This window comes from Pecten maximus, chromosome 11, assembly GCF_902652985.1.
Source record: "Pecten maximus chromosome 11, xPecMax1.1, whole genome shotgun sequence".
Taxonomy (NCBI): Eukaryota; Metazoa; Mollusca; class Bivalvia; order Pectinida; family Pectinidae; genus Pecten; species Pecten maximus.
The window spans coordinates 3,258,795-3,285,390 of record NC_047025.1 but is presented as its reverse complement, the minus strand read 5'-3'; the positions used below and the strand labels follow the sequence as shown (position 1 = coordinate 3,285,390).

The following is a 26,596-nucleotide window of genomic DNA, read 5'->3' as shown; positions in this document are numbered from 1 at the left end:
AGAATACTTTTCCAGGATAAGTGGAAAATAAAAGTATAATGCATGATGTCTGTCAGTAAAAGTATTCCAGCCCATATACCAAAATTAGTTATAAAAAGAAAAAATGAAACTTTTGTATACCTTTTTAGTACCTTTTCTGTACCTTTTTCAAAAGGTACAAAAAAGTTATAACTATTTTGTACCTTTTTGAAAACTTAGAATTTATCAATGTAACTTTTGATAACTTTTTTGGACATAGACGATTTTAGATAAAACTTATTTGTACCTTTCTAGACTTAGAATGCGTCTGAGAGTAACCTTGATTGCACGCATGTTTTTGTGATCAGCATGTCCATGTAACTGTGGTTATTGTCTAGTATTGTACTAACAGTGTTTGTATACTAATTACTAATGATTATATAACCGACCTGTAGTATGTCACATGTTATTTCTGTATAGCCAATCACCACACACGTATATATTAACCTTTGGACAACTTTATGCATAATTAATACTTTTTGAAAGAAATTGACATTCGATGTTTCCGAATTTCTGGGGAAATACTTTTAGTATGGATTCAGTAAATATTTAAAAGTATCAAACTTTTGATTTCAGAAATTGCAAAAATAAAACAATCTCGAATTTAGACATTATTTTTCTGTTGATTTGTGGTGCCTGTTCATCATTTGATTTAAAAAAGTATAATTTTTGAATTCTTGATTGATAATTTTGTGAATATGATTGTTAATATAGATATGTGTTGTGATTGGCTGACGTTGTCCTCCAATCCTGGCTGTTGTCCTGTAAAACCCTTAAATTGTCTTACAGCTCAGATATAACGGAGTTAGTGGAAATTACGACGGAGAGAGAAACGTTACCACCAACAGGGTAGGATTGTCCACTCTATATAATTTTGGTCGAGATGGATTTTTGTATTAATAATGTCCAAGACAGTTTCGTTAGTTTGTCATCAAGGCATAAATTATGTAGGTTTTCTGCAGACGCTAATTGTTTTGCTTGATAAATTTTTAGACTGATCAGAAAAACAAAATGGCTGACAGGGGGCCAACTTGGATTTTGAAATTTAAAGTTTGTTATCGCTGTTTATATCTCTGGTTCTTGTTTGTCTCTTTTCTGGCATGTTTAATTTTGTTATTGATCAAAAGGAGGAAAGTAGTCATATTTTCTGCATACCTCTGTCTGTAGAATATATATTAAAGGGACAGAGGAGAAAAGTACCTAAAAGTTCAGCTGTAAATATGATACAATGGTGGGCACCAAGATCTCACTCAGGGTAACATTTCAGGTGTGAATCTAAATGAGACTGAAGATGTTTATACAGAGCTTTAAAAACTTGATCAAGGCTGGCCAGACATTAAGATAAGATCTCTAGATCTGATAAAGATAATTAAGATAATTAGATCTGATTAAGATAATTATGATCACTAGATTTGGTTAAGGTAGTAATGCTCACTAGATCTGATTAAGATAATAATGCTCACTAGATCTGATTAAGATAATTATGATTACTAGATCTGATTAAGATAAGATTACTAGATCTGATTAAGATAAGATCATAAGATCTGATTAGGATAGAATTATTAGATCTAATTAAGGTAAGATCACTAGATCTGATTAAGATGAAATCACTAGATCTGATTAAGATAAAATTACTAGATCTGATTAGGATAAAATAACTAGATCTGATTAAGATGAAATCACTAGATCTGATGATGAAATCACTAGATCTGATTAAGATAAAATTACTAGATCTGATTAAGATAAAATAACTAGATCTGATTAAGATGAAATCACTAGATCTAATTAAGGTAAGATCAATAGATTTGATTAAGATAAAATCACTAGGTCTGATTAAGATAAGATCACTAGATCTAATTTCTGAAAGTATGTACATGTTATATGTTAATATGTTTGTTGTACTAACTGAATATTGTTACAGTAATGCTTTAGTATAATCAGTTAATTAGATTAGATAGATAGTTGTTACTTTAGTAACTATTTACCTTGTTATTTCTTCTGCTCTGTTTCCTGCATGGTGTCTACTAAATCTACCTCCCTCTGCAGAAGAGTTCCTTCCTGTAACATTTACAGTTGCTATGGAAACCATATGTCTAGTCATATTTAATACTTTGTTTTGTGACAATGAAGACAATTTGGACAGACTCATACATTTTTGTTACAGGGAGGATGATGGTGACGGTTCGTTAGGCAGCAAGAAGAGTAAATTCGAGAGGAGCAAGCCGAAGATTTTCCTGCTGCTAGAGGCGTGTTACTACCTCATCATTTCACGCTCGGAGATGGTCTGTTATTTCCTTATGATCCTTAACCAGATTCTCAACGCCAGCCTGCTGTCCCTGCCACTACCTCTAATGGTGTTCCTATGGGGGATGTTGTCTGTCCCCCGCCCCTCCAAAACATTCTGGATCACGGTCATCACCTATACAGAGGTAAGTCTACCTGTGGGGGATGTTGTCTGTCCCCCGCCCCTCCAAAACATTCTGGATCACGGTCATCACCTATACAGAGGTATGTCTACCTGTGGGGGATGTTGTCTGTCCCCCGCCCCTCCAAAACATTCTGGATCACGGTCATCACCTATACAGAGGTAAGTCTACCTGTGGGGAACATTGTCAGTCCCCCGCCCCTCCAAAACATTCTGGATCACGGTCATCACCTATACAGAGGTAAGTCTACCTGTGGGGGATGTTGTCTGTCCCCCACCCCTCCAAAACATTCTGGGTCACGGTCATCACCTATACAGAGGTAGGTCTACCTGTGGGGGACATTGTCTGTTCCCGCCCCTCCAAAACATTCTGGGTCAAGGTCATCACCTATACATAAGTAAGTCTACCTGTGGGGGACATTGTCAGTCCCCGCCCCTCCAAAACATTCTGGATCACGGTCATCACCTATACTGAGGTAAGTCTACCTGTGGGGGACATTGTCTGTCCCCGCCCCTCCAAAACATTCTGGGTCACGGTCATCACCTATACAGAGGTAAGTCTACCTGTGGGGGACGTTGTCAGTCCCCCGCCCCTCCAAAACATTCTGGATCACGGTCATCACCTATACAGAGGTAAGTCTACCTGTGGGGGATGTTGTCTGTCCCCGCCCCTCCAAAACATTCTGGATCACGGTCATCACCTATACTGAGGTAAGTCTACCTGTGGGGGACATTGTCTGTCCCCGCCCCTCCAAAACATTCTGGATCACGGTCATCACCTATACAGAGGTAAGTCTACCTGTGGGGGATGTTGTCTGTCCCCGCCCCTCCAAAACATTCTAGATCACGGTCATCACCTATACTGAGGTAGGTCTACCTGTGGGGAACATTGTCAGTCTCCCGCCCCTCAAAAACATTCTGGATCAAGGTCATCACCTATACAGAGGTACATTGTAAGTCTACCTGTGGGGGACATTGTCTGTCCCCGCCCCTCAAAAACATTCTGGATCAAGGTCATCACCTATACAGAGGTATGTCTACCTGTCGGGGACATTGTCTGTCCCCGCCCCTCAAAACATTCTGGGTCAAGGTCATCACCTTTACAGAGGTAGGTCTACCTGTGGGGGACGTTGTCAGTCCCCGCCCCCCAAAACATTCTGGATCACGGTCATCACCTATACAGAGGTAAGTCTACCTGTGGGGGACTTTGTCTGTCCCCGCCCCTCCAAAACATTCTGGATCACGGTCATCACCTATACTGAGGTAAGTCTACCTGTGGGGGACATTGTCTGTCCCCCGCCCCTCCAAAACATTCTGGATCACGGTCATCACCTATACAGAGGTAAGTCTACCTGTGGGGGACATTGTCTGTCCCCCGCCCCTCCAAAACATTCTGGATCACGGTCATCACCTATACAGAGGTAAGTCTACCTGTGGGGGACATTGTCTGTCCCCGCCCCTCCAAAACATTCTGGGTCACGGTCATCACCTATACAGAGGTAAGTCTACCTGTGGGGGATGTTGTCTGTCCCCCGCCCCTCCAAAACATTCTGGATCACGGTCATCACCTATACAGAGGTAAGTCTACCTGTGGGGGATGTTGTCTGTCCCCGCCCCTCCAAAACATTCTGGGTCACGGTCATCACCTATACAGAGGTAAGTCTACCTGTGGGGGAAATTGTCAGTCCCCCGCCCCTCAAAACATTCTGGATCACGGTCATCACCTATACAGAGGTAAGTCTACCTGTGGGGGATGTTGTCAGTCCCCCGCCCCTCAAAACATTCTGGATCACGGTCATCACCTATACAGAGGTAAGTCTACCTGTGGGGGATGTTGTCAGTCCCCCGCCCCTCCAAAACATTCTTGGTCAAGGTCATCACCTATACAGAGGTAAGTCTACCTGTGGGGACATTGTCAGTCCCCGCCCCTCCAAAACATTCTGGGTCACGGTCATCACCTATACAGAGGTAATCAAGTCCACTAATGGCTTCCTTACCTACAAAATAATGGACTTTCCTTCAAAAATGGTTGCAAAAGAGACAGAAAATTCATTAAATGAAATCCAAAGTTGATGGTGAAGGGGATCACTGTAACAGTCACCTGTGCTTACGTTTCTCGTCACAATGAAGGATCTGGAACAATTACATATATGGTTAAATGAGATATTTATTTACCCCAGAATACTCATTTAGTCCCATCTAGGTGTTTTATTCTGTCCGTATAGACCCTCGCTTTATGCTAGTCATAATTTTGTACTTCACTCAACGCCATATATGTAATGAAGGTATTATGTCACATCTGATTTTATTGTCTTTGCACCAAGTTCTTAGCAACACCAAACGGTGTTGGAAAATTCCACGTTTTCATATAGTAGTGTGCTCTGGCCCTACACCAGATATGGTGTCAGGGTCAGAGGGAACTCGGGCTAGAGCAATTTAAGATTTCGCTTTCTGCAGTTGTTGCTATATAATGCACTATTAACATTGAGAAGTTCTGTTTAAATCTGCAGTTTTGTAGAATTCTTGGTAAAATGTTTAATGTGTCATTAGGCTCACCTGTGTGTTTTTTACCTGTAGGCCATCGTGGTAGTCAAGTACCTTTTCCAGTTTGGATTTTTCACTTGGAATGAAGGTCTCCCTCCCCCCTCTCCATTCTGGCCGCCTCGGATTATCGGAATTGAAAAGAAGGATGGATACGCCTACGCTGATCTCGTACTTCTCCTGGCACTTTTCATTCACCGGACTATCCTCAAGGTACGTCACTAACATGTAATTATGTAATGGATGGTCGGCTGGCTCAGTGATAACACGCTCACCTTTCATGTGAAAAGATATGGAGCTCACCTTCCTGGACATGTTGGTTTTCTCAAGGTACTCTGCAGTTTCATCCCATAGAGCCATCCTGGCCAATGAGGGTGATTTTATATATAAATGTTTTATATAAGTTGATATAACTTTCATTGTATTATTTGTGAAATAAATAAAATTTATGCTATATTAAAAAAAAAATTCTCAATATATATATATACCTGGTATTTCTTAGTTAAAATAAAAATATCATGATGTCATCACTGAAATTTTTGACATTGTGAATTTTGATGTTTTCAGAATGAATGAATGAATGAATGAATGAAAGAAATTATGGAATGAATGAATAAAATTATGGAATGAATGAATGAATGGAATTATGAAATGAATGACTGATAACATCTGAAATTGTTGCTGTCAGTCGTAAATATTCTGATGAATTGCAGCGTTATGGCCTGTGGAAGGATGCTGAAGACATCGATGCGGACTTCAAGGAGATAGAAAAGGTTATCAGTCGACCGAGCTCTCCACTGCCAGAGGTAAATAAATGCCTGTCTTACAACACTCTCAAATATTCTTGTTAAATTTCCAAACCCAATTAACCTTTTTTTTTCAATATTCATTTTCGTATTGAATGTTATATATCTCATAGATATATGGAATTCACTTTAAATGACAATGTATTTAATTGCGTTACCAGGACGATGCTGACGCTACCCCCTGGACAGACTCCACAGCATCCACCAGTCTGCAGGTGACTTCGATAGAGGAATCGGGAATGGACGACTTTGACCGCGGCAAACAGAAAAAGTCTAAGAGGTTGGTACAGACAATTATGAACTGATCACCTGGTTGGTTATTGGACATTTTTTCGTTTAAATGTTTGAAAAAGAAAACTATCTTTGTCATCAAAATGTTTGAAATTGGGCTCCAATATCATCAAAGAAATAGTGGATTCACAAACCATGTCCAAGACTGTGTAGGGAAAGAAACAACTTGAAATGATATACAGGATTGTTCAAATTGTCATGCCAGTGGTGAGGGCTAAGTTGATTTTATATATCGGACAAGGTTTCAGAGACTGATGTTGTTCAACGGAATAAAAAAAAAGGAAAATGATTACTGTAAGAGAAGTATGCCAAGGAAATAGGCTATGTTGTGTTTTCATTTAATTTTAAATAATACATGTACAATTTTTGAAATTTTAAAATTGGAAACATCTTATCACAAAGCATATTTTTCTAACTCTCAGAATGATCAGCATACAGTTAATTTGCTATTAAATGTAAACAAAAGTGTGTAAACAGACAGAAGTTGGCGTCCCTTGATAGATAACTAAAAAAATTCTTCAGATATTCCAATTATTGTTTATGCATCCATAGGAAGAAGAAATATTTCCAGCCGTTCACAGATTTCTATAAGCAGTTGACAAATCCCGACTACAACGCCACAATTGATGTGTACGCCTCCATGTTCTTCTGTGACTTCATCAATTTCCTGATCGTGTTATTTGGTTACCAGGCATTCGGACCAGCCGTAAGTATCCATTGTTTGGTTACCAGGTGTTAGGACCAACAGTAAGTATCCATTGTTTGGTTACCAGGCATTCGGACCAGCCGTAAGTATCCATTGTTTGGTTACCAGGCTTTCGGACCAGCCGTAAGTATCCATTGTTTAGTTACCAGGTGTTAGGACCAACAGTAAGTATCCATTGTTTGGTTACCAGGCATTCGGACCAGCAGTAAGTATCCATTGCCTGGATACCAGGATTTGGAACCAACAAGTGACAGAATTTATTGGAATCACATTGTCTGTCCTTCTATCTCTCCATGAAACCTAATAAGTCCTTACCATCCCAGACTGTGTTGGATTTCATTGGAACTTGACAAAAATAGCATATGGAGATGGACATGAAGGAGGAAAGTGGTGATAGAATGATTTTTACTGGAGTTATGGCCCTTGGTCCAAAAATCTTGTAAATTTATAGAGTCATGATTTATTTGCCATCAATTGACAAGTTCCCATTAATTTTAGTATGCATGGAATAATATACCTGTGAAAAGTTTCTGGGGTCTATTGATGTTATATTGACTTGTATAGTATGATATTGTCGGTTTGTATAGTATGATATTGTCGGTTTGTATAATATGATATTGTCGGTTTGTATAATATGATATTGTCGGTTTGTATAGTATGATATTGTCGGTTTGTATAATATGACATTGTCGGTTTGTATAGTATGATATTGTCGGTTTGTATAGTATGATATTGTCGGTTTTGTATAGTATGATATTGTCGGTTTGTATAGTATGACATTATCGGTTTGTATAGTATGACATTGTCGGTTTGTATAATATGACATTGTCGGTTTGTATAGTATGACATTGTCGGTTTGTATAGTATGATATTGTCGGTTTGTATAGTATGATATTGTCGGTTTGTATAGTATGATATTGTCGGTTTGTATAGTATGACATTGTCGGTTTGTATAGTATGATATTGTCGGTTTGTATAGTATGACATTGTCGGTTTGTATAGTATGATATTGTCGGTTTGTATAGTATGACATTATCGGTTTGTATAGTATGATATTGTCGGTTTGTATAGTATGACATTATCGGTTTGTATAGTATGATATTGTCGGTTTGTATAGTATGATATTGTCGGTTTGTATAGTATGACATTGTCGGTTTGTATAGTATGATATTGTCGGTTTGTATAGTATGACATTGTCGGTTTGTATAGTATGATATTGTCGGTTTGTATAGTATGATATTGTCGGTTTGTATAGTATGACATTATCGGTTTGTATAGTATGACATTGTCGGTTTGTATAGTATGATATTGTCGGTTTGTATAGTATGATATTGTCGGTTTGTATAGTATGACATTGTCGGTTTGTATAGTATGATATTGTCGGTTTGTATAGTATGACATTATCGGTTTGTATAGTATGATATTGTCGGTTTGTATAGTATGACATTATCGGTTTGTATAGTATGATATTGTCGGTTTGTATAGTATGATATTGTCGGTTTGTATAGTATGACATTGTCGGTTTGTATAGTATGATATTGTCGGTTTGTATAGTATGACATTGTCGGTTTGTATAGTATGATATTGTCGGTTTGTATAGTATGATATTGTCGGTTTGTATAGTATGATATTGATTTATGTCCTAGACTCGGTTATAACCAAAACAAGGTTGTTAAGCCCCATCAATCAATCAGTCAATGATATTGATGGTTTGTGGTAATGTAACAGTATATATGTTATGTGATCTTTTATTTCAGCAATCAGCCGGAGGAGGAGACGTGACATCGTATCTCCGCAATGACAGGGTGAGCCCATTTTTAGTCTTTGGTTTGATATTCTAACTTTGACTCAAACACATTGAAGGAATCATTACATTGACTGTAACAACATATTTGATTCCTAAATGAGGCTGCTAGAAAATATATAAGACTGGCTTTCTAAATTTGCTGATAAAAATCATATGCCATGTTGTCTAAAACTTTACCCAGTGGAAAAATTAAGCTAGCAGGTATATTGATAGGTCCCTTTGACTATCAAGCAAGTATACTCACAAGTCCCTGTGACTGTTAAACCAGTGTATTCACCTGTCCCTGTGAATATTAAACTTGTATATTAACAGGTCCCTGTGGCAAATAATCTATATACATATTTTTTTTTATGTTGACAGGTCCCTGTGACATTCCTGTTCATGCTGGTCACACAATTCATCCTCATCATTGTTGATCGAGCTCTCTACCTCAGGAAAAATGTGATGGGCAAATTCATCTTCCAGATCTTCCTGGTTGCCATGATACACATTTGGTTGTTCTTCATCCTGCCGTCTGTCACAGAAAGGTGCAACCAGACTTTGTCAAAACTTGTTGATATCTACTGAAGCTCAAGATAAAATTTTCAAGAAAAAAGTAATAAAAAATTGTTCAGAAAAACAAAACCAATAAATAAATAAATATAAAAAAAAATTAAAAAAAAAAAAAATTAAAAATACCAAAAGTATGGATTTTCATTTTCTTTGTTTTCATTCCAGAAAGTTTACCGAGAATATACCAGCCCAGCTTTGGTACTTTATGAAGTGTATATACTTCGGTCTGTCGGCCTACCAGATCAGATCCAGCTACCCAACACGTATCCTCGGAAACTTCCTTACGAAGAAGTATAACTACCTCAACCTCTTCCTCTTCAAAGGGTGAGTTTTCTGAGTGTCCACAGAATATCTGGGGAAATGTTGTTTTATTTTTTAGTGTAATGTCCATGAAGTATCTAAGGGAAATGTTTCTCCATTGTCTGCAGATTATTGGGATATATCTCAAATATCTGGAATATCCTGCCAAACATTTCCATGTTGGAAGGCATTTTAATTGGAAGTTATTAGAACAGTGAAATGGTACAAAATTCCTATTTCCGGAAGTCTTTGAAATGTTGGTAAATTTTATTACACTGACAATAATTTTTTTCTCTGTTGTAAAACATATTTTTATTTCTGAAATGATTTGATGTAGCACAGGATTTTATTTAATTATTGGACACATTTGAAAATCAAACGTGAAAATGACAATTTGTATATGATCCCCTATTTACAACAGGTTCCTTGCCATTCCGTTCCTACTGGAGTTACGAGTGCTGATGGACTGGATCTGGACAGATACGACGATGGCCATTGGCAGCTGGTTACAGATGGAGGACATTTATGCCAACATTTATGTGTTGAAATGTTGGAGAGAGGCAGAAAGAGTAAGTGATACAGAGGTGTCTACCCTGAAATTTTAGAGAGAGGCAGAAAGGGTTAGTGATATAGGGTTATCTCCCCTAAAATGTTGAAGAGAGGCAGAAAGAGTAAGTGATACAGAGGTGTCTACCCTAAAATGTTGGAGAGAGGCAGAAAGGATTAGTGATATAGGGTTATCTCCCCAGAAATGTTGGAGAGAAGCAGAAGGGTTAGTAATACAGGGTTATTTCCCCTGAAATGTTGGAGAGAGGCAGAAAGAGTAAGTGAAATAGGGTTATTTCCCCTGAAATGTTGGAGAGAGGCAGAAAGGGTTAGTGATACAGGGTTATTTCCCCTGAAATATTGGAAAGAGGCAGAAAGAGTAAGTAATACAGGGTTATTTCCCCTGAAATGTTGGAGAGAGGCAGAAAGAGTAAGTAATACAGGGTTATTTCCCCTGAAATGTTGGAGAGAGGCAGAAATAGTAAGTAATACAGGGTTATTTCCCCTGAAATGTTGGAAAGAGGCAGAAAGGGAAAATAATTCAACATTATGTCAGAGAATACAGTCACTTATAACAATGAAAATTTTGTTATTTCAGAAATACCCGACACCCCGTGGTCAAAAGAAGCGGTCACTGATAAAATACGGTATGGGAGGCTCGCTCTTGATACTGGTCATCTTCATCATCTGGTTCCCGCTGGTCATCTTTTCTCTGGCCAACACCGTATTCGTCCCTAACCCGCCCATAGACTGTACGGTTACCATAGCGATAGGAGGATTCCAGGTAAACATTGATACATTTATATATTTAATGATGCCACACCAGCAACAGCATATTCACTGATCATCACAGAAATTCATAAAATCCGGCCCCCTCGATAAATAGATATATTTTATTACCAACAAAAACTGATAAAATGATAACTACATCATAAAAAAGGTCGCCTTTAAGACCGAAAACTATGTACCAAGCTGTAGAGTTGGAACAGTATGTAAGAACATGTAATTATATTTTCACTTGAAATTTTGAAAATTAAGAAAAGTTAAAAATTTTGGAAGCTGGTAAAAGTGCAAATTATGCAACATTTGACATTGTATAAAATTTTATACTGTACAACAGCGTATTTTGTTTTCAATTAATCATAATTACTTTTTTTGTCCGAGATGTGTCATCTTTAAAAAATGAAATAATTGAAACAAAATACCAGAACATGGAGTTCCTTTCAAAGTTTGATGTGTTGTTAAATTTATTGCTGTAAACATCTTCACATAAACAGTATTTACACACGGATTTGTTTATTTTCAGCCATTGTTTAAGATGACGGCACAGTCCCAGGCGATCAGCACGCTGTCGACGGGAGAGTACAACTCATTACGAGATTACTACTCTAACAATAGGGTATATCACTCTGTATATAATATATAATGTTTGTTTACTGTGTCAACAAAATCAAACCTAACTGTAAACAAGTTAGATATTTCTAGAAATTTTGGGAGTTTAATTTAGTTTAATTTGGTTTAAGGAATTTATGTATATCTCCATTGGAAATTTGCATTTTAGCACACACACAAAAAAAAAAAAAAACAAAAAAACTCGCTTTTAATTTCACAAATAGTGCATTTGCCTTTAGTTCTTAAATTCACCATTAATTATTTATTCCTTTAAAACATTAAATTCTGGTCATAATATATACAGTTGTGTATTGAGTTGTCCCAGTTTTGATAAGAGAAATTGTATAAACAATATAGAATTTACTGTACTCAGGAAGCTCTTGGATTCCTTAGTAACTATGAGGCTGTGGACATATCAAGGATCTCGCTCAACGGGAAGTCAACTTCCGTGTGGGGCATCAGTCCGCCAAGTCAGCAGGAGCTCATCGATACTCTAAAACAGAACACCAGTAGTAACATTGAGTTCTACCTCAGCTTTACCAGGTTAGTAACATTGAGTTCTACCTCAGCTTTACCAGGTAAGGAACATTGAGTTCTACCTCAGCTTTACTAGGTTAGTCACATTGAGTTCTACCTCAGCCTTTACCATGTTAGTAAACTAGTAACATTGTATTCTACCTCAGCTTTACCAGGTTAATAAACTAGTAACAATGAGTTCTACCTCAGCTTTACTAGGTTAGTAAACTAGTAACAATGAGTTCTACCTCAGCTTTACCAGGTTAGTAACATTGAGTCCTGTCAGCCTTACTAGGTTAGTAACATTGAACTCTATATCAGCCTTACGAGGTTAGTAAAATTGAGTCCTATGTCAGCCTTACTAGGTTAGTAACATTGAGTTCTACTTCAGCTTTACCAGGTTAGTAAACTAGTAACATTGAATTCTACCTCTGCTTTACTAGATTAGTAAACTAGTAACATTGAGTTCTATGTCAGCTTTACCTGGTTAGTAAACTAGTAACATTGAGTTCTACCTCTGCTTTACTAGATTAGTAAACTAGTAACATTGAGTTCTAGCTCAGCTTTACTAGGTTAGTAAACTAGTAACATTGAGTTCTACCTCTGCTTTACTAGATTAGTAAACTAGTAACATTGAGTTGTAGCTCAGCGTTACTAGGTTAGTAAACTAGTAACATTGAGTTCTACTTCAGCTTTACTAGGTTAGTAAACTAGTAACATTGAGTTCTAGCTCAGCTTTACTAGGTTAGTAAACTAGTAACATTGAGTTCTAGCTCAACTTTACTAGGTTTGTAACATTGAGTCCTATGTCAGCCTTACCAGGTTAATAAACTAGTAATTTTGAGTTCTATGTCAACATTTGCATTTTACTTGAAGATGAAAAAAACTTAAGTAGTAATTAAATGTAAAAAATGTTTTAATCTTCACCTCAATCTTGATACTTATTTTTAGGACACCGAGTTCATCAGAAATGGGAGAGTCCCTGAGTAATGAATTCACCACAAAACTGGATTCTGGTACACAGAACCTTTTATCCCAGATTGTGGAGCACATGCACGGGGATAAAGTGTGAGTAAAACAGCTGTATACTAATAATGCTGGGGGAATTAAATATTTGTATAAAAAACAAAAAACAAATATTTGTATCAAAAAAAAAATAAAATAAAAATAAAGCTGTATACCGCCTGGGTGATGTTACCAATCATTAAATTAGGTTGATGTTTCTGACGATACATAAATGAGGTCGTAATGTTTGACTGATTCTCAAGAATAATTGGTTCATAACAAGTAATTAGTAATTGGATATAAGAATCTGTAATTAATTATCATGAATATATTTCTCATGTAGTGATGAGGCGAGAATAATTGTGATTCGTTGGTTATTTAGGCAAGTGTATTTAAAAGCTAATTAAGTGTAATGAATATTCAGTAAAGACAAGCATAATTCCACTGAAAGATTGTGAGGAATTTTGGTTAAAAATTGATAAGAAGTAAATTATATTTAACCAATTACCAGTGATGATTTTCCAATTGATTCCTAATTTTTCACGTTGTTTACCATCCATGTCCTATAAATACATCAAATAAAACATCTAATTTAAATACATTGCTGTGTCGTGACTGTATTAGGATTTGATATTTGAGTTTGATTGTCGTTATCAGTTCATTTTGACTTGATGTTTCAGAGAGGTGGATAAACTCTTCCCGAGGTTTATACATCTGCCGAGTAAGGGGCGAGCTACCGAGGTCCGCGAACTCTTGTTTGGTAAGTAGCCGTTTTCAAACTGAGACTCGCACCATAATATTTAAAATATCAAATAAGATTTCTGTTGTCAATTTATGTTTAGATATTTTGTAGGGAAAGATCTAATCAAAATAATACAGTTCAATGCACAGAGGTATTTTCACAAATAAAATTCATATAACTGAAACTTGTTCGATGTAATAATTTAAATGATGGGTAAAGTTTAGGGGTATTTCCTGCTGAGGACTGAAGGATGCCTCTTATCTTGGTAGTCTGTTGTAACGTGGCAAAAAATAATTTTTGGGAAAAGATATGAGGTATCTACAACTAGTTTTCCACGAAATTGTAGACTCATCAGAATTTTCAGAATTTGAGGGGAAAATCCAATCCGCTTTCTTCTCTTTGGGGCCAAGGTGGCTGAGTGGTTAAGGTGTCCCAACACTTTATCACTAGTCCTCCACCTCTGGGCTGCGAGTTCAAAATCTAAGTGGGGCAGTTGCCAGGTACTGTCTGTAGGCTGGTGGTTTTTCTCCAGGTACTCCGGCTTTCCTCCACCTCCAAAACCTGGCACGTCCTTAAATGACCCTGGCTGTTAATAGGACGTTAAACAAAATAAACCAAACCAAATTCTCAAAAACCTCAAATTATTCCATAACATTGATATATAACCCCAGTATTAGTCAGCCTTTCTGGCGACATTTGTACCGTAGTTAATAGTTTCTGTTAGATTGTTTGATAGGACATAATTTAACTCATAACATCAGATAAATTGAAAAGGCACAAATGCCTGTAGGTGAAAAAAAGAAAGAAAAAATATAAAAAAAAACAACAACAAAAAAATTCCTGTATAAAGGATTTAGCTACAAGCTTAAAGATAAGAGCCTTTTTGTCTGACTGAAATGTTTTGGTGAACAGGTTCCTCGATCCAGTACAGTAATGTATCTTTAAGCCTAATGAACGATACAATTGCCGAGTGGTGGCAAGCACAGGAGATCGTGTATGGAGACAATATATTTAGTCCAAGCTCAGACGATACCACTAAGAGATTCCTTGACGATCTTACGCTCATCACCTTCAACGATCGTGTCGCACCAGAGGGATTCTCCTTCATTACAGGATACGGGTAAGTAGCCAGTCGGGACAGAGTGTCCGGTATCTATATATAAGTGTACCAGTCAGGAGATTTTCTGATTGATCAATTCCCACCTGTTGAAGCTGTATTTGAAATGTATGGCAGAAAAAATACCTTTACACCACTTTCCCCTCATTACTGAATGTTAATCTCATTGGGTTTGTTTGCATGATTCCACATTGATGTCTGGTGTTCAGCTTAAAGCTGTTATCCTTTCTACCCTATGATTGATCCAAAACTGGATTGATAAGTCTACTCTTTTACATTTTGTTCTGGATTGTTTAGAAAAAATGATTAAAATTAATATTGAGCTTAAAGAAAACATTGGATTCACATTATTCAGAGGAAATTTAAAGATTTGGATGTTTTGTCATTGTTTTATAAAGTGATGAATCTAGTTTTTATATAATCAATCATAAGTTTGTTTGTGAAAACCCATCCTTACCCATCCTCCCTTTTTTATCATTTCCTACCTGATTATAACACTGTATTGTACGTGGTATGATCGAGATTAACTTTAAAGGCGAGAGTTATCTCCCCTTAAATCATGATTTCTATGTTTTGTTACTGGTTATCTCCCTTGAAGCATAGATGCTGTTCATTTTTTTGAAAATTATCTAAAGATAAATTAAATCATGTTGTCATTAAGACATTTTGAATCATTACATATATGCGGCTTTAGTCTGCTTGAGCTATTTAAGGAGGTGAAATCATGTGACCTTGAGCTACAATGACCTGAAATCATGTAACCTTGAGCTTCAAGGACCTGAAATCATGTAACCTTGAGCTTGTTTCATCATGGAAGTTTTTATGCATGCATTGTTCTTAATTGTATCTTACTTTATAGCATGCAGGAGGATTTTTACGATTTTTTCATTGGATTAGAATTATTCCTTATGTGTTTTTTGAGAAAAAATGTAAATTTCGTATTAGATTATTTGAAAAATTCACACCTAAAATTTGTTAATGTTTTATTTAGCATTGCTTATAAGTTTACATTATGTATGTACACTGTGGTTTGGTTTATATATGTCACTTTGTGTACACAAAATGTATACTTATCTGTTCAACAATATATATACATATAACTATTTCATGTACATGTATACACAATTTTTTCATATATTTTTATATATATGTTAATTTTAGTTTTTTTTTAGCGATATATAACTTATACACCTATTTTATTTCTATATATGCCTTGTATACCATTATTTATATATAGTTGTATATTTTTCTTACCTTTAACAATGACCTACTTGCCCTAACAAAAGACCTGAAATATGTCAAATATCCATGAATCAGTTGTAAATTAATTTTAAGTCTAATCGAAATATTTCTTTATTATTGAAATTCAATTGATTAAGTATTCTATTAAAAAACAAGGACTAATTTGAAGGTTAAAACTTTGAAAAAAAATCAGAGAATATGACATTAATTTTGAAGCATGATATGCTAAATTAGATACTTGGGATGCTTTATATACAACACCAGAGTCTTAATGTTAACCATGGCAACAATCAAAGGTCATGAACCCTAATGTTTTTGGTTTCTACATCAATATCTACTATCTATATGGTGTATATGTATTTTACCTAATCTTTATCTAATTTTCATCTACATTGTTTATGACCTTCACCTTGGTAGAGGATGACCTTCAACTTGGTGTTAGTCTATTTACATGAACATTTTTATGCAACCTTCACCTTGATAGTTTAGGACCTTCACTTTGGTGTTGTGTGACCTTCACCTTGGTGTTGTGACTTTCACCTTGCTGTTGTGTGACCTTCACCTTGGTAGTTTAGGACCTTCACTTTGGTGTTGTGTGACCTTCACCTTGGTGTTGTGACTTTCACCTTGGTGTTGTATGACCTTCACCTTGCTGTTGTGTGACCTTCACCGTGGTAGTTTAGGACCTTCACCTTGGTGTTGTGTGACCTTCACCTTGGTGTTGTGTGACCTTCACTTTGGTGTTGTGTGACCTTCACCTTGGTGTTGTGTGACCTTCACCTTGGTGTTGTGTTACTTTCACCTTGGGGTATATATTTCAATTTCAAATACATTTATCAATGTTTCTTCAGAAAAAAAGTCAACTTGACTAATGTACAAAGTATTGGAAAAACAAACAAACGGTATCTGCTTGTTGCATGTTTTGTGAATTCAGTACATGCTGAATTGGCTTAGGCTTTTGTGATGATATTAGATTTTAATTGAAGTGTTGATTTCATCTGCCAAGTCATTACCATGAAAGCAGATTTTATGACATTGTTAAAAATAATTTTTGCCACAAACTTTGAGCATTTTTCATGAGGGACTGATATATATTAGACAGCCAAAAGCTACTGGATAAATACTGTCTTTTAGGAGGACCTATTATTTCAGAAATTTAAAAAAAAAAAAAAAAAAAAAATATTTAGTTAATAATATCCTTTGGTCTCAGATTGCAATGTAATTGACTTTGAAAAAAAAGAAGTTTTGATTTTTCGCTGAGGTGGAAAGTTGATATGTGGGTATACCTGCAGCCTGGCAAAGAATGCTCATTTTTGCATGCCACTTGTATAGTTCAAGCTTTAACTGATATTTTTCTTGGTGGATGGTTTGCTTTGTTGTATATCATCATTAATGTTCGAGTTTATCATTGTATCAGAAATGTTGTTTATATTACTGACACAGAATGCGAATTATCATGATAGTTTAGTTAATTAAATCATGTATCATTGTTATATCTCAACTTCTCCCTCAATGATTGTCATACCCAAGATGTGATCAATTTCACAATCAGAAAATTTGCTGTACTTTTAAAATATTCTACAATACTACTACACATACATTGTTACATGACTCATACATTGTTACTGTTTCATACCACGACCTATACATTGTTACTGTTTCATACCACGACCTAAACATTGTAACTGTTCCATACCACAACCCATATATTGTTACTGTTCCGTACCACGACCTATACATTGTAACTGTTCCATACCACGACCCATATATTGTTACTGTTCCGTACCATGACCTATATATTGTTACTGTTCCGTACCACGACCTATACATTGTTACTGTTCCATACCACGACCCATACATTGTTACTGTTCCATACCACGACCCATATATTGTTACTGTTCCATACCATGACCCATACATTGTTACTGTTCTATACCACAACCCATACATTGTTACTGTTCCATACCATGACCCATACATTGTTACTGTTCCATACCACGACCCATACATTGTTACTGTTCTATACCACGACCCATACATTGTTACTGTTTCATACCATGACCCATACATTGTTACTGTTCCATACATTGTTACTGTTCCATACCACGACCTATACATTGTTACTGTTCTATACCACGACCCATACATTGTTACTGTTCCATACCATGACCCATATATTGTTACTGTTCCATACCACGACCCATACATTGTTACTGTTCTATACCACGACCCATACATTGTTACTGTTTCATACCATGACCCATACATTGTTACTGTTCCATACATTGTTACTGTTCCATACCACGACCTATACATTGTTACTGTTCTATACCACGACCCATGCATTGTTACTGTTTCATACCACGACCCATACATTGTTACTGTTCTATACCATGACCCATACATTGTAATTGTTCCATACCAGGACCCATACATTGTTACTGTTCTGTACCACGACCCATACATTGTTACTGTTCTATACCATGACCCATACATTGTTACTGCTCCATACCATAACCCATACATTGTTACTGTTCCATACCATGACCCATACATTGTTACTGTTCCGTACCACGACCCATACATTGTTACTGTTCTATACCATGACCCATACATTGTTACTGTTTTATACCATGACCCATACATTGTTACTGTTCCATACCACAACCCATACATTGTTACTGTTCCGTACCACGACCCATACATTGTTACTGTGTTCCATACCACGACCCATACATTGTTACTGTTCCATACCACGACCCATACATTGTTACTGTTCCATACCACGACCCATATATTGTTACTGTTTCATACCACGACCCATACATTGTTACTGTTCCATACTATAACCCATACATTGTTACTGTTCTATACCATGACCCATACATTGTTACTGTGTTCCATACCACGACCCATACATTGTTACTGTTCTATACCACGACCCATACATTGTTACTGTGTTCCATACCACGACCCATACATTGTTACTGTTCCATACAACGACCCATACATTGTTACTGTTCTATACCACGACCCGTACATTGTTACTGTTCCATACCATGACCCATACATTGTTACTGTTCCATACCACGACCCATACGTTGTTACTTTGTGTTTGACATTTCAGCATCATCGGATGTTATTGTTCCATACCACGACCCATACATTGTTACTGTTCCATAGCACGACCCATACATTGTTACTGTTCTATACCACGACCCATACATTGTTATTGTTCCCTACCACGACCCATACATTGTTACTGTTCAATACCACGACCCATACATTGTTACTGTTCCATACCACGACCTATACATTGTTACTGTTCCATACCACGACCTATACATTGTTACTGTTCCATACCACGACCCATACATTGTTACTGTTCCATACCACGACCCATACATTGTTACTGTTCAATACCACGACCCATACATTGTTACTGTTCCATACCACGACCCATACATTGTTACTGTTCTATACCATGACCCGTACATTGTTACTGTTCCATACCATGACCCATACATGGTTGCTGTTCCATACCACGACCCATACATTGTTACTGTTCCATACCACGACCCATACATTGTTACTGTGTTCCATACCACGACCCATATATTGTTACTGTTCTATACCACGACCCATACATTGTTACTGTTCCGTACCACGACCCATACATTGTTATTGTTCTATACCACGACCCATACATTGTTACTGTTCCATACCACGACCCATACATTGTTACTGTTTCATACCACGACCCATACATTGTTACTGTTCCATACCACGACCCATACATTGTTACTGTTCTATTCCACGACCCATTCATTGTTACTGTTTCATACCACGACCCATACATTGTTACTGTTCCGTACCACGATCCATACATTGTTACTGTTCCATACCACGACCCACACATTGTTACTGTTTCCTACCACGACCCATACATTGTTACTGTTCCATACCACGACCCATACATTGTTACTGTTCCATACCACGACCCATACATTGTTACTGTTCCATACCACGATCCATACATTGTTGCTGTTCCATACCACAACCCATACATTGTTACTGTTCCATACCACGACCCATACATTGTTACTGTTCCGTACCACGACCCATACATTGTTACTGTTCCATACCATGACCCATACATTGTTACTGTTCCATACCACGACCCGTACATTATTCCTGTTCTATACCACGACCCATACATTGTTACTGTTCTATACCACGACCCATACATTGTTACTGTTCCATACCACGACCCATACATTGTTACTGTTCTATACCACGACCCATACATTGTTACTGTTCCATACATTGTTACTGTTCCATACCACGACCTATACATTATTCCTGTTCTATACCACGACCCATACATTGTTACTGTTTCACCACGACCCATACATTGTTACTGTTCCATACCACGACCCATACATTGTTACTGTTCTATACCACGACCCATACATTGTTACTGTTCCATACATTGTTACTGTTCCATACCACGACCTATACATTGTTACTGTTCTATACCACGACCCATGCATTGCTACTGTTTCATACCACGACCCATACATTGTTACTGTTCTGTACCATGACCCATACATTGTAACTGTTCCATACCAGGACCCATACATTGTTACTGTTCCGTACCACGACCCATACATTGTTACTGTTCTATACCACGACCCATACATTGTTACTGTTCTATACCACGACCCATACATTGTTACTGTTCCATACATTGTTACTGTTCCATACCACGACCTATACATTATTCCTGTTCTATACCACGACCCATACATTGTTACTGTTTCACCACGACCCATACATTGTTACTGTTCCATACCACGACCCATACATTGTTACTGTTCTATACCACGACCCATACATTGTTACTGTTCCATACATTGTTACTGTTCCATACCACGACCTATACATTGTTACTGTTCTATACCACGACCCATGCATTGCTACTGTTTCATACCACGACCCATACATTGTTACTGTTCTGTACCATGACCCATACATTGTAACTGTTCCATACCAGGACCCATACATTGTTACTGTTCCGTACCACGACCCATACATTGTTACTGTTCTATACCATGACCCATACATTGTTACTGCTCCATACCATAACCCATACATTGTTACTGTTCCATACCACGACCCATACATTGTTACTGTGTTCCATACCACGACCCATACATTGTAACTGTTTCATACCATGACCCATACATTGTTACTGTTCCATACCACGACCCATACATTGTTACTGTTCTATACCATGACCCATACATTGTTACTGTGTTCCATACCACGACCCATACATTGTTACTGTTCTATACCACGACCCATATATTGTTACTGTTCTATACCATGACCCATACATTGTTACTGTTCCATACCACGACCCATACATTGTTACTGTGTTCTATACCACGACCCATACATTGTTACTGTTCTATACCATGACCCATACATTGTTACTGTGTTCCATACCACGACCCATACATTGTTACTGTTCTATACCACGACCCATACATTGTTACTGTTCTATACCATGACCCATACATTGTTACTGCTCCATACCATAACCCATACATTGTTACTGTTCCATACCACGACCCATACATTGTTACTGTGTTCCATACCACGACCCATACATTGTTACTGTTTCATACCATGACCCATACATTGTTACTGTTCCATACCACGACCCATACATTGTTACTGTTCTATACCATGACCCATACATTGTTACTGTTCCATACCACGACCCATACATTGTTACTGTGTTCCATACCACGACCCATACATTGTTACTGTTCTATACCACGACCCATACATTGTAACTGTGTTCTATACCACGACCCATACATTGTTACTGTTCTATACCACGACCCATACATTGTTACTGTTCTATACCACGACCCATTCATTGTTACTGTTCTATACCACGACCCATACATTGTTACTGTTCCATACCACGACCCATACATTGTTACTGTTCTATACCACGACCCATACATTGTAACTGTGTTCTATACCACGACCCATACATTGTTACTGTTCTATACCACGACCCATACATTGTTACTGTTCTATACCACGACCCATTCATTGTTACTGTTCTATACCATGACCCATACATTGTTACTGTTCTATACCACGACCCATACATTGTTACTGTTCTATACCACGACCCATTCATTGTTACTGTTCTATACCACGACCCATACATTGTTACTGTTCCATACCACGACCCATACATTGTTACTGTGTTCCATACCACGACCCATACATTGTTACTGTTCTATACCACGACCCATACATTGTTACTGTTCTATACCACGACCCATTCATTGTTACTGTTCCATACCACGACCCATACATTGTTACTGTTCTATACCACGACCCATACATTGTAACTGTTCCATACCAGGACCCATACATTGTTACTGTTCCGTACCACGACCCATGCATTGTTACTGTTTCATACCACGACCCATATATTGTTACTGTTTCATACCACGACCCATACATTGTTACTGTTCTATACCACGACCCATACATTGTTACTGTTCCATACCACGACCCATACATTGTTACTGTTTCATACCACGACCCATACATTGTTACTGTTTCATACCACGACCCATACATTGTTACTGTTCTATTCCACGACCCATACATTGTTACTGTTCTATACCATGACCCATTCATTGTTACTGTTCTATACCACGACCCATACATTGTTACTGTTCTATACCACGACCCATTCATTGTTACTGTTCTATACCACGACCCATACATTGTTACTGTTCCATACCACGACCCATACATTGTTACTGTTCCATACCACGACCCATACATTGTTACTGTTCTATACCACGACCCATACATTGTTACTGTGTTCCATACCACGACCCATACATTGTTACTGTTCCATATCACGACCCATACATTGTTACTGTTCCATACCACGACCCATACATTGTAAGTGTTCCATACCACGACCCATACATTGTAACTGTTCTATACCACGACCTATACATTGTTACTGTTCCATATCACGACCCATACATTGTTACTGTTCCATACCACGACCCATACATTGTAAGTGTTCCATACCACGACCCATACATTGAAACTGTTCCATACCACGACCCATACATTGTTACTGTTCCATACCACGACCCATACATTGTTACTGTTCTATTCCACGACCCATACATTGTTACTGTTCCATATCACGACCCATACATTGTAACTGTTCCATATCACGACCCATACATTGTTACTGTTCTATACCACGACCCATACATTGTTACTGTGTTCTATACCACGACCCATACATTGTTACTGTTCTATACCACGACCCATACATTGTTACTGTTCCATATCACGACCCATACATTGTAACTGTTCCATATCACGACCCATACATTGTTACTGTTCTATACCACGACCCATACATTGTTACTGTTCTATACCACGACCCATATGTTGTTACTTTGTGTTTGACTTTTCAGCATCATCGGACTGTACATTACATTCATCCTTGTGATTGGCCGGATTCTGCGTCTGAGTACGACTGGATTTGTCGAGCTAATTATGTACCGAGAGCTTCCGTATGTAGACAATGTCCTTCAGCTATGCCTTGACCTTTACCTGGTGCGGGAGATGAGGGAATACCGCCTCGAGGAGGATCTCTATGCTAAACTACTCTTCGTGTTCCGTTCATCGGAAACACGTATCACCTGGACACAGTTACCACGGCGACTAATTGTCAACCAGGACAAGAAAAACGATTAAAACAATGAAATATTTAGTGTAAAGCTTATTTATACATGTTTAATGATAGTTTGTACTCGATGCTTCATGTGTGTGCTTATATTGTAGACAAACATGTGAGACATGATTAGATGTAAGATTATATATATGCTTTAAACGTATCTTGTAATCGTGAATTATTGTCCATTGTACGATATATTTCAAATGTATTCCTCTTTGGGTTTTTTTTTTCCCGGTAAAATCTCACGAGAAACCATTTTACTGGTATTTTATGGTACCGTAATTATTCCAATATTTTATATATATTATATTGATGTACATCGACGGCATTTTTTTTTTTTTTAAGATTTTCAAATGTAAAATGAAGATGTATTGATGAATATGTCAGAAGAAAAATCAGTGAAAAAAGTAACACTCTACACATGTGTTAATTGCAGCTAATTTTTACCAGATCTCTTGAGTTTGTTGTATACTTAATTTCAATTTGCTAGTTTTTTATCCATGACAAATACTACTTTTATGATGTCAAGTTATCTGCCCTTGAATTCTGAAACTGTCTTAAAACAAGGCTATATTTTCATTTTTAGCATTCTTAATAGTTCAGGGAATTGTTTATGAAATAAAGACTAATTTATAAATTAGTGACTTACTAGTGGGCATTTACTAAAAATTTCAAGGTAAGAATTTCAAGGCCTGTATTAACATAATGTTGGTAAATGTGGTTGTCTCCCCTTTAGTGCAGAAACCATGCATTTGTACTTGCTTTTCATCTGTAATTAGGGCATTTTTCAATCAGGGCATTATTCATGCCACCGCCATGAAGGAGAGGGAGGGGGTTGGGGGGGGTTTGGGGGGGGGGGGGGGGGGCATAAGCTGCTTATAGCGTTATCCATGTTTGTCCCGTCCCGTCTTGTTGCGATGCAATGCAATGAGGTGTCAGGGTGTCAAGTGGCAGCGGGAGACATACTATCAAAAATTATTAGATCCCAGGAGTTGTCTCCCTTTGTACTGTTGAAGGCAATGTTCTGTGGTATGATTATGTACATCTGTGTCGCATGAGGCACTTTTTATCAGTGACAGAAATTACCATATTTATTGTAGTCACCAGTCACATTTGGGGGGAAACCAAGGCGAAATGTCGACCATCAAATACCATGTTGATGACCATGGTCAAGGTAGTGAAGACCATGGTTGACCATGGTAGTTCATGGTCAAATTGCATGCATTTCGCCTGTGAAAATAAGAACGATTGAAGAATTTTACAAAATCATCTAAAAAATAACCTTAATTGACCCTTTTCCAAGTAATTCTGAAAATTATTGCTAGAAATGTGACTCCTTGAAAATAAATTCGTGCAGAGAGCTTGGGCTTGTGAAGTAATTATTACAAGGTCTACGGCATCAGCTTGTAGTCATATCTAGGCATCTTGTTTGTACTGTTTCGATGATAAAAGATTGTTTGAAAATATTACAAAATATTGATGCATGTATGTATTGCACATTTATTATAGAAAAAGAGAAATTATGATAAAAATTGATGCTATTGGGTGTAAAATTTTATATAGATTACCATGATGTTTAATATATGTTAGCCGGTGTATGCTTGCCTTGATTTCCTATGTGCTGAATTGTCAAACATATATAAGTTTTACTAAATAAGTTTTAAATTTGGAAATATGTTTTGTGATTATTTAATATGTTTTAAATTCTGTATATTTTTAATGGATATTGAAATCAAGAGATTGAAAGTGAATTGTTTTTGTGTTAGATCAAGGATTTAGATTACATCTAAGATTGCAATTACATCAAAAATGTACTTTCTAGACTAAAAATGTTGTTTTTGAGAATTTTTTTTATGGAAAAAATCTGACTTCCTGTTGGAAATTTTTACATCTAAGATTGTAATTACATTGTACATCGAAAATGTACTTTCTAGACTAACAATGTTGTTTTTGAGAAATTGTTCTATGGAAAAAATCTGACTTCCTGTTGGAAACCTTGTATACGCTGACTTTTATGTACACTGTTGCAGCATCATTGGACTGTATGTATCTCTGGTGCTTCTGATTGGTCGCTTCGTTAGGACGCTGTTCAGTGGTCAGTCCGATCGGATCATGTTCGAGGAACAGCCAAACATGGACAATCTCATAAACCTATGTTTGGACATCTACATGGTGAGGGAGAGTCTTGACTTTAGGCTGGAGGAAGATCTGTTTGCCAAGCTTCTTTTCGTCTACCGGTCGCCCAGAACCATGATCATGTGGACAAAGCAAAAGGTCGACTAGAGGTCACAAGGTTAAAGGTTATGAGGATTTTAAAGGTCAAGTAGAAGTCTCGGAGACATAGGTTGTGTAGAAGATTGCTTGAAGTAATTGAAGTGATCGTAACTTGTGAAGTATCGAGGATCGGGATACAGGTGTCTAGCATGTTTCTACTTACGGTTTAAAAAAGAAAATATTCAAATTCTGTTCAATTATTAATATGTGTTCTGTGCCAAATTTGAATTCTGTAGATTTTTCAAAAACATCCCGTCACCTTGGTAGGGAAAGTCTGATTGTAGCCGATCTTTCATGATTTTTCAAACTTATTTAAGTTTGTGAAGGTATTGGATTTGTTCGGACATTGATGTAGTTCATGGATGTATCAGTATATATCTACCCTTGTTTACAGCTGGACGGTGTTAAAATTCCAGGATAAAGTCAACCACTTGATTCTAAGTGGTATTCAAAAGAGATCGTGAGGGTAACCATATTGGTTCCCATAGCAGATGGTAAAAGAGATCGGG

General features: G+C 37.2%; 1 protein-coding gene across 3 annotated transcripts in view; it reads left to right on the top strand.

The window, feature by feature from the left end:
* The window catches only part of LOC117337421 (piezo-type mechanosensitive ion channel component 1-like), a 90,294-nt gene extending 65,653 nt beyond the window's left edge, over positions 1 to 24,641 (top strand). For all 3 annotated transcript variants that reach the window (XM_033898404.1, XM_033898403.1, XM_033898402.1), the window contains 17 exons: positions 808 to 867; positions 2,183 to 2,447; positions 5,021 to 5,197; positions 5,698 to 5,790; positions 5,952 to 6,070; positions 6,634 to 6,787; positions 8,545 to 8,592; positions 8,955 to 9,121; positions 9,312 to 9,470; positions 9,868 to 10,015; positions 10,591 to 10,776; positions 11,299 to 11,391; positions 11,758 to 11,927; positions 12,852 to 12,968; positions 13,586 to 13,665; positions 14,560 to 14,767; positions 23,551 to 24,641. In XM_033898404.1, the coding sequence (XP_033754295.1) occupies positions 808 to 867; positions 2,183 to 2,447; positions 5,021 to 5,197; positions 5,698 to 5,790; positions 5,952 to 6,070; positions 6,634 to 6,787; positions 8,545 to 8,592; positions 8,955 to 9,121; positions 9,312 to 9,470; positions 9,868 to 10,015; positions 10,591 to 10,776; positions 11,299 to 11,391; positions 11,758 to 11,927; positions 12,852 to 12,968; positions 13,586 to 13,665; positions 14,560 to 14,767; positions 23,551 to 23,833 (2,527 nt within the window). In that variant the 3' untranslated portion in view covers positions 23,834 to 24,641. The remainder of the gene's footprint in view (positions 1 to 807; positions 868 to 2,182; positions 2,448 to 5,020; positions 5,198 to 5,697; positions 5,791 to 5,951; positions 6,071 to 6,633; positions 6,788 to 8,544; positions 8,593 to 8,954; positions 9,122 to 9,311; positions 9,471 to 9,867; positions 10,016 to 10,590; positions 10,777 to 11,298; positions 11,392 to 11,757; positions 11,928 to 12,851; positions 12,969 to 13,585; positions 13,666 to 14,559; positions 14,768 to 23,550) is intronic.
* The last annotated feature ends 1,955 nt before the right edge of the window (positions 24,642 to 26,596 follow it).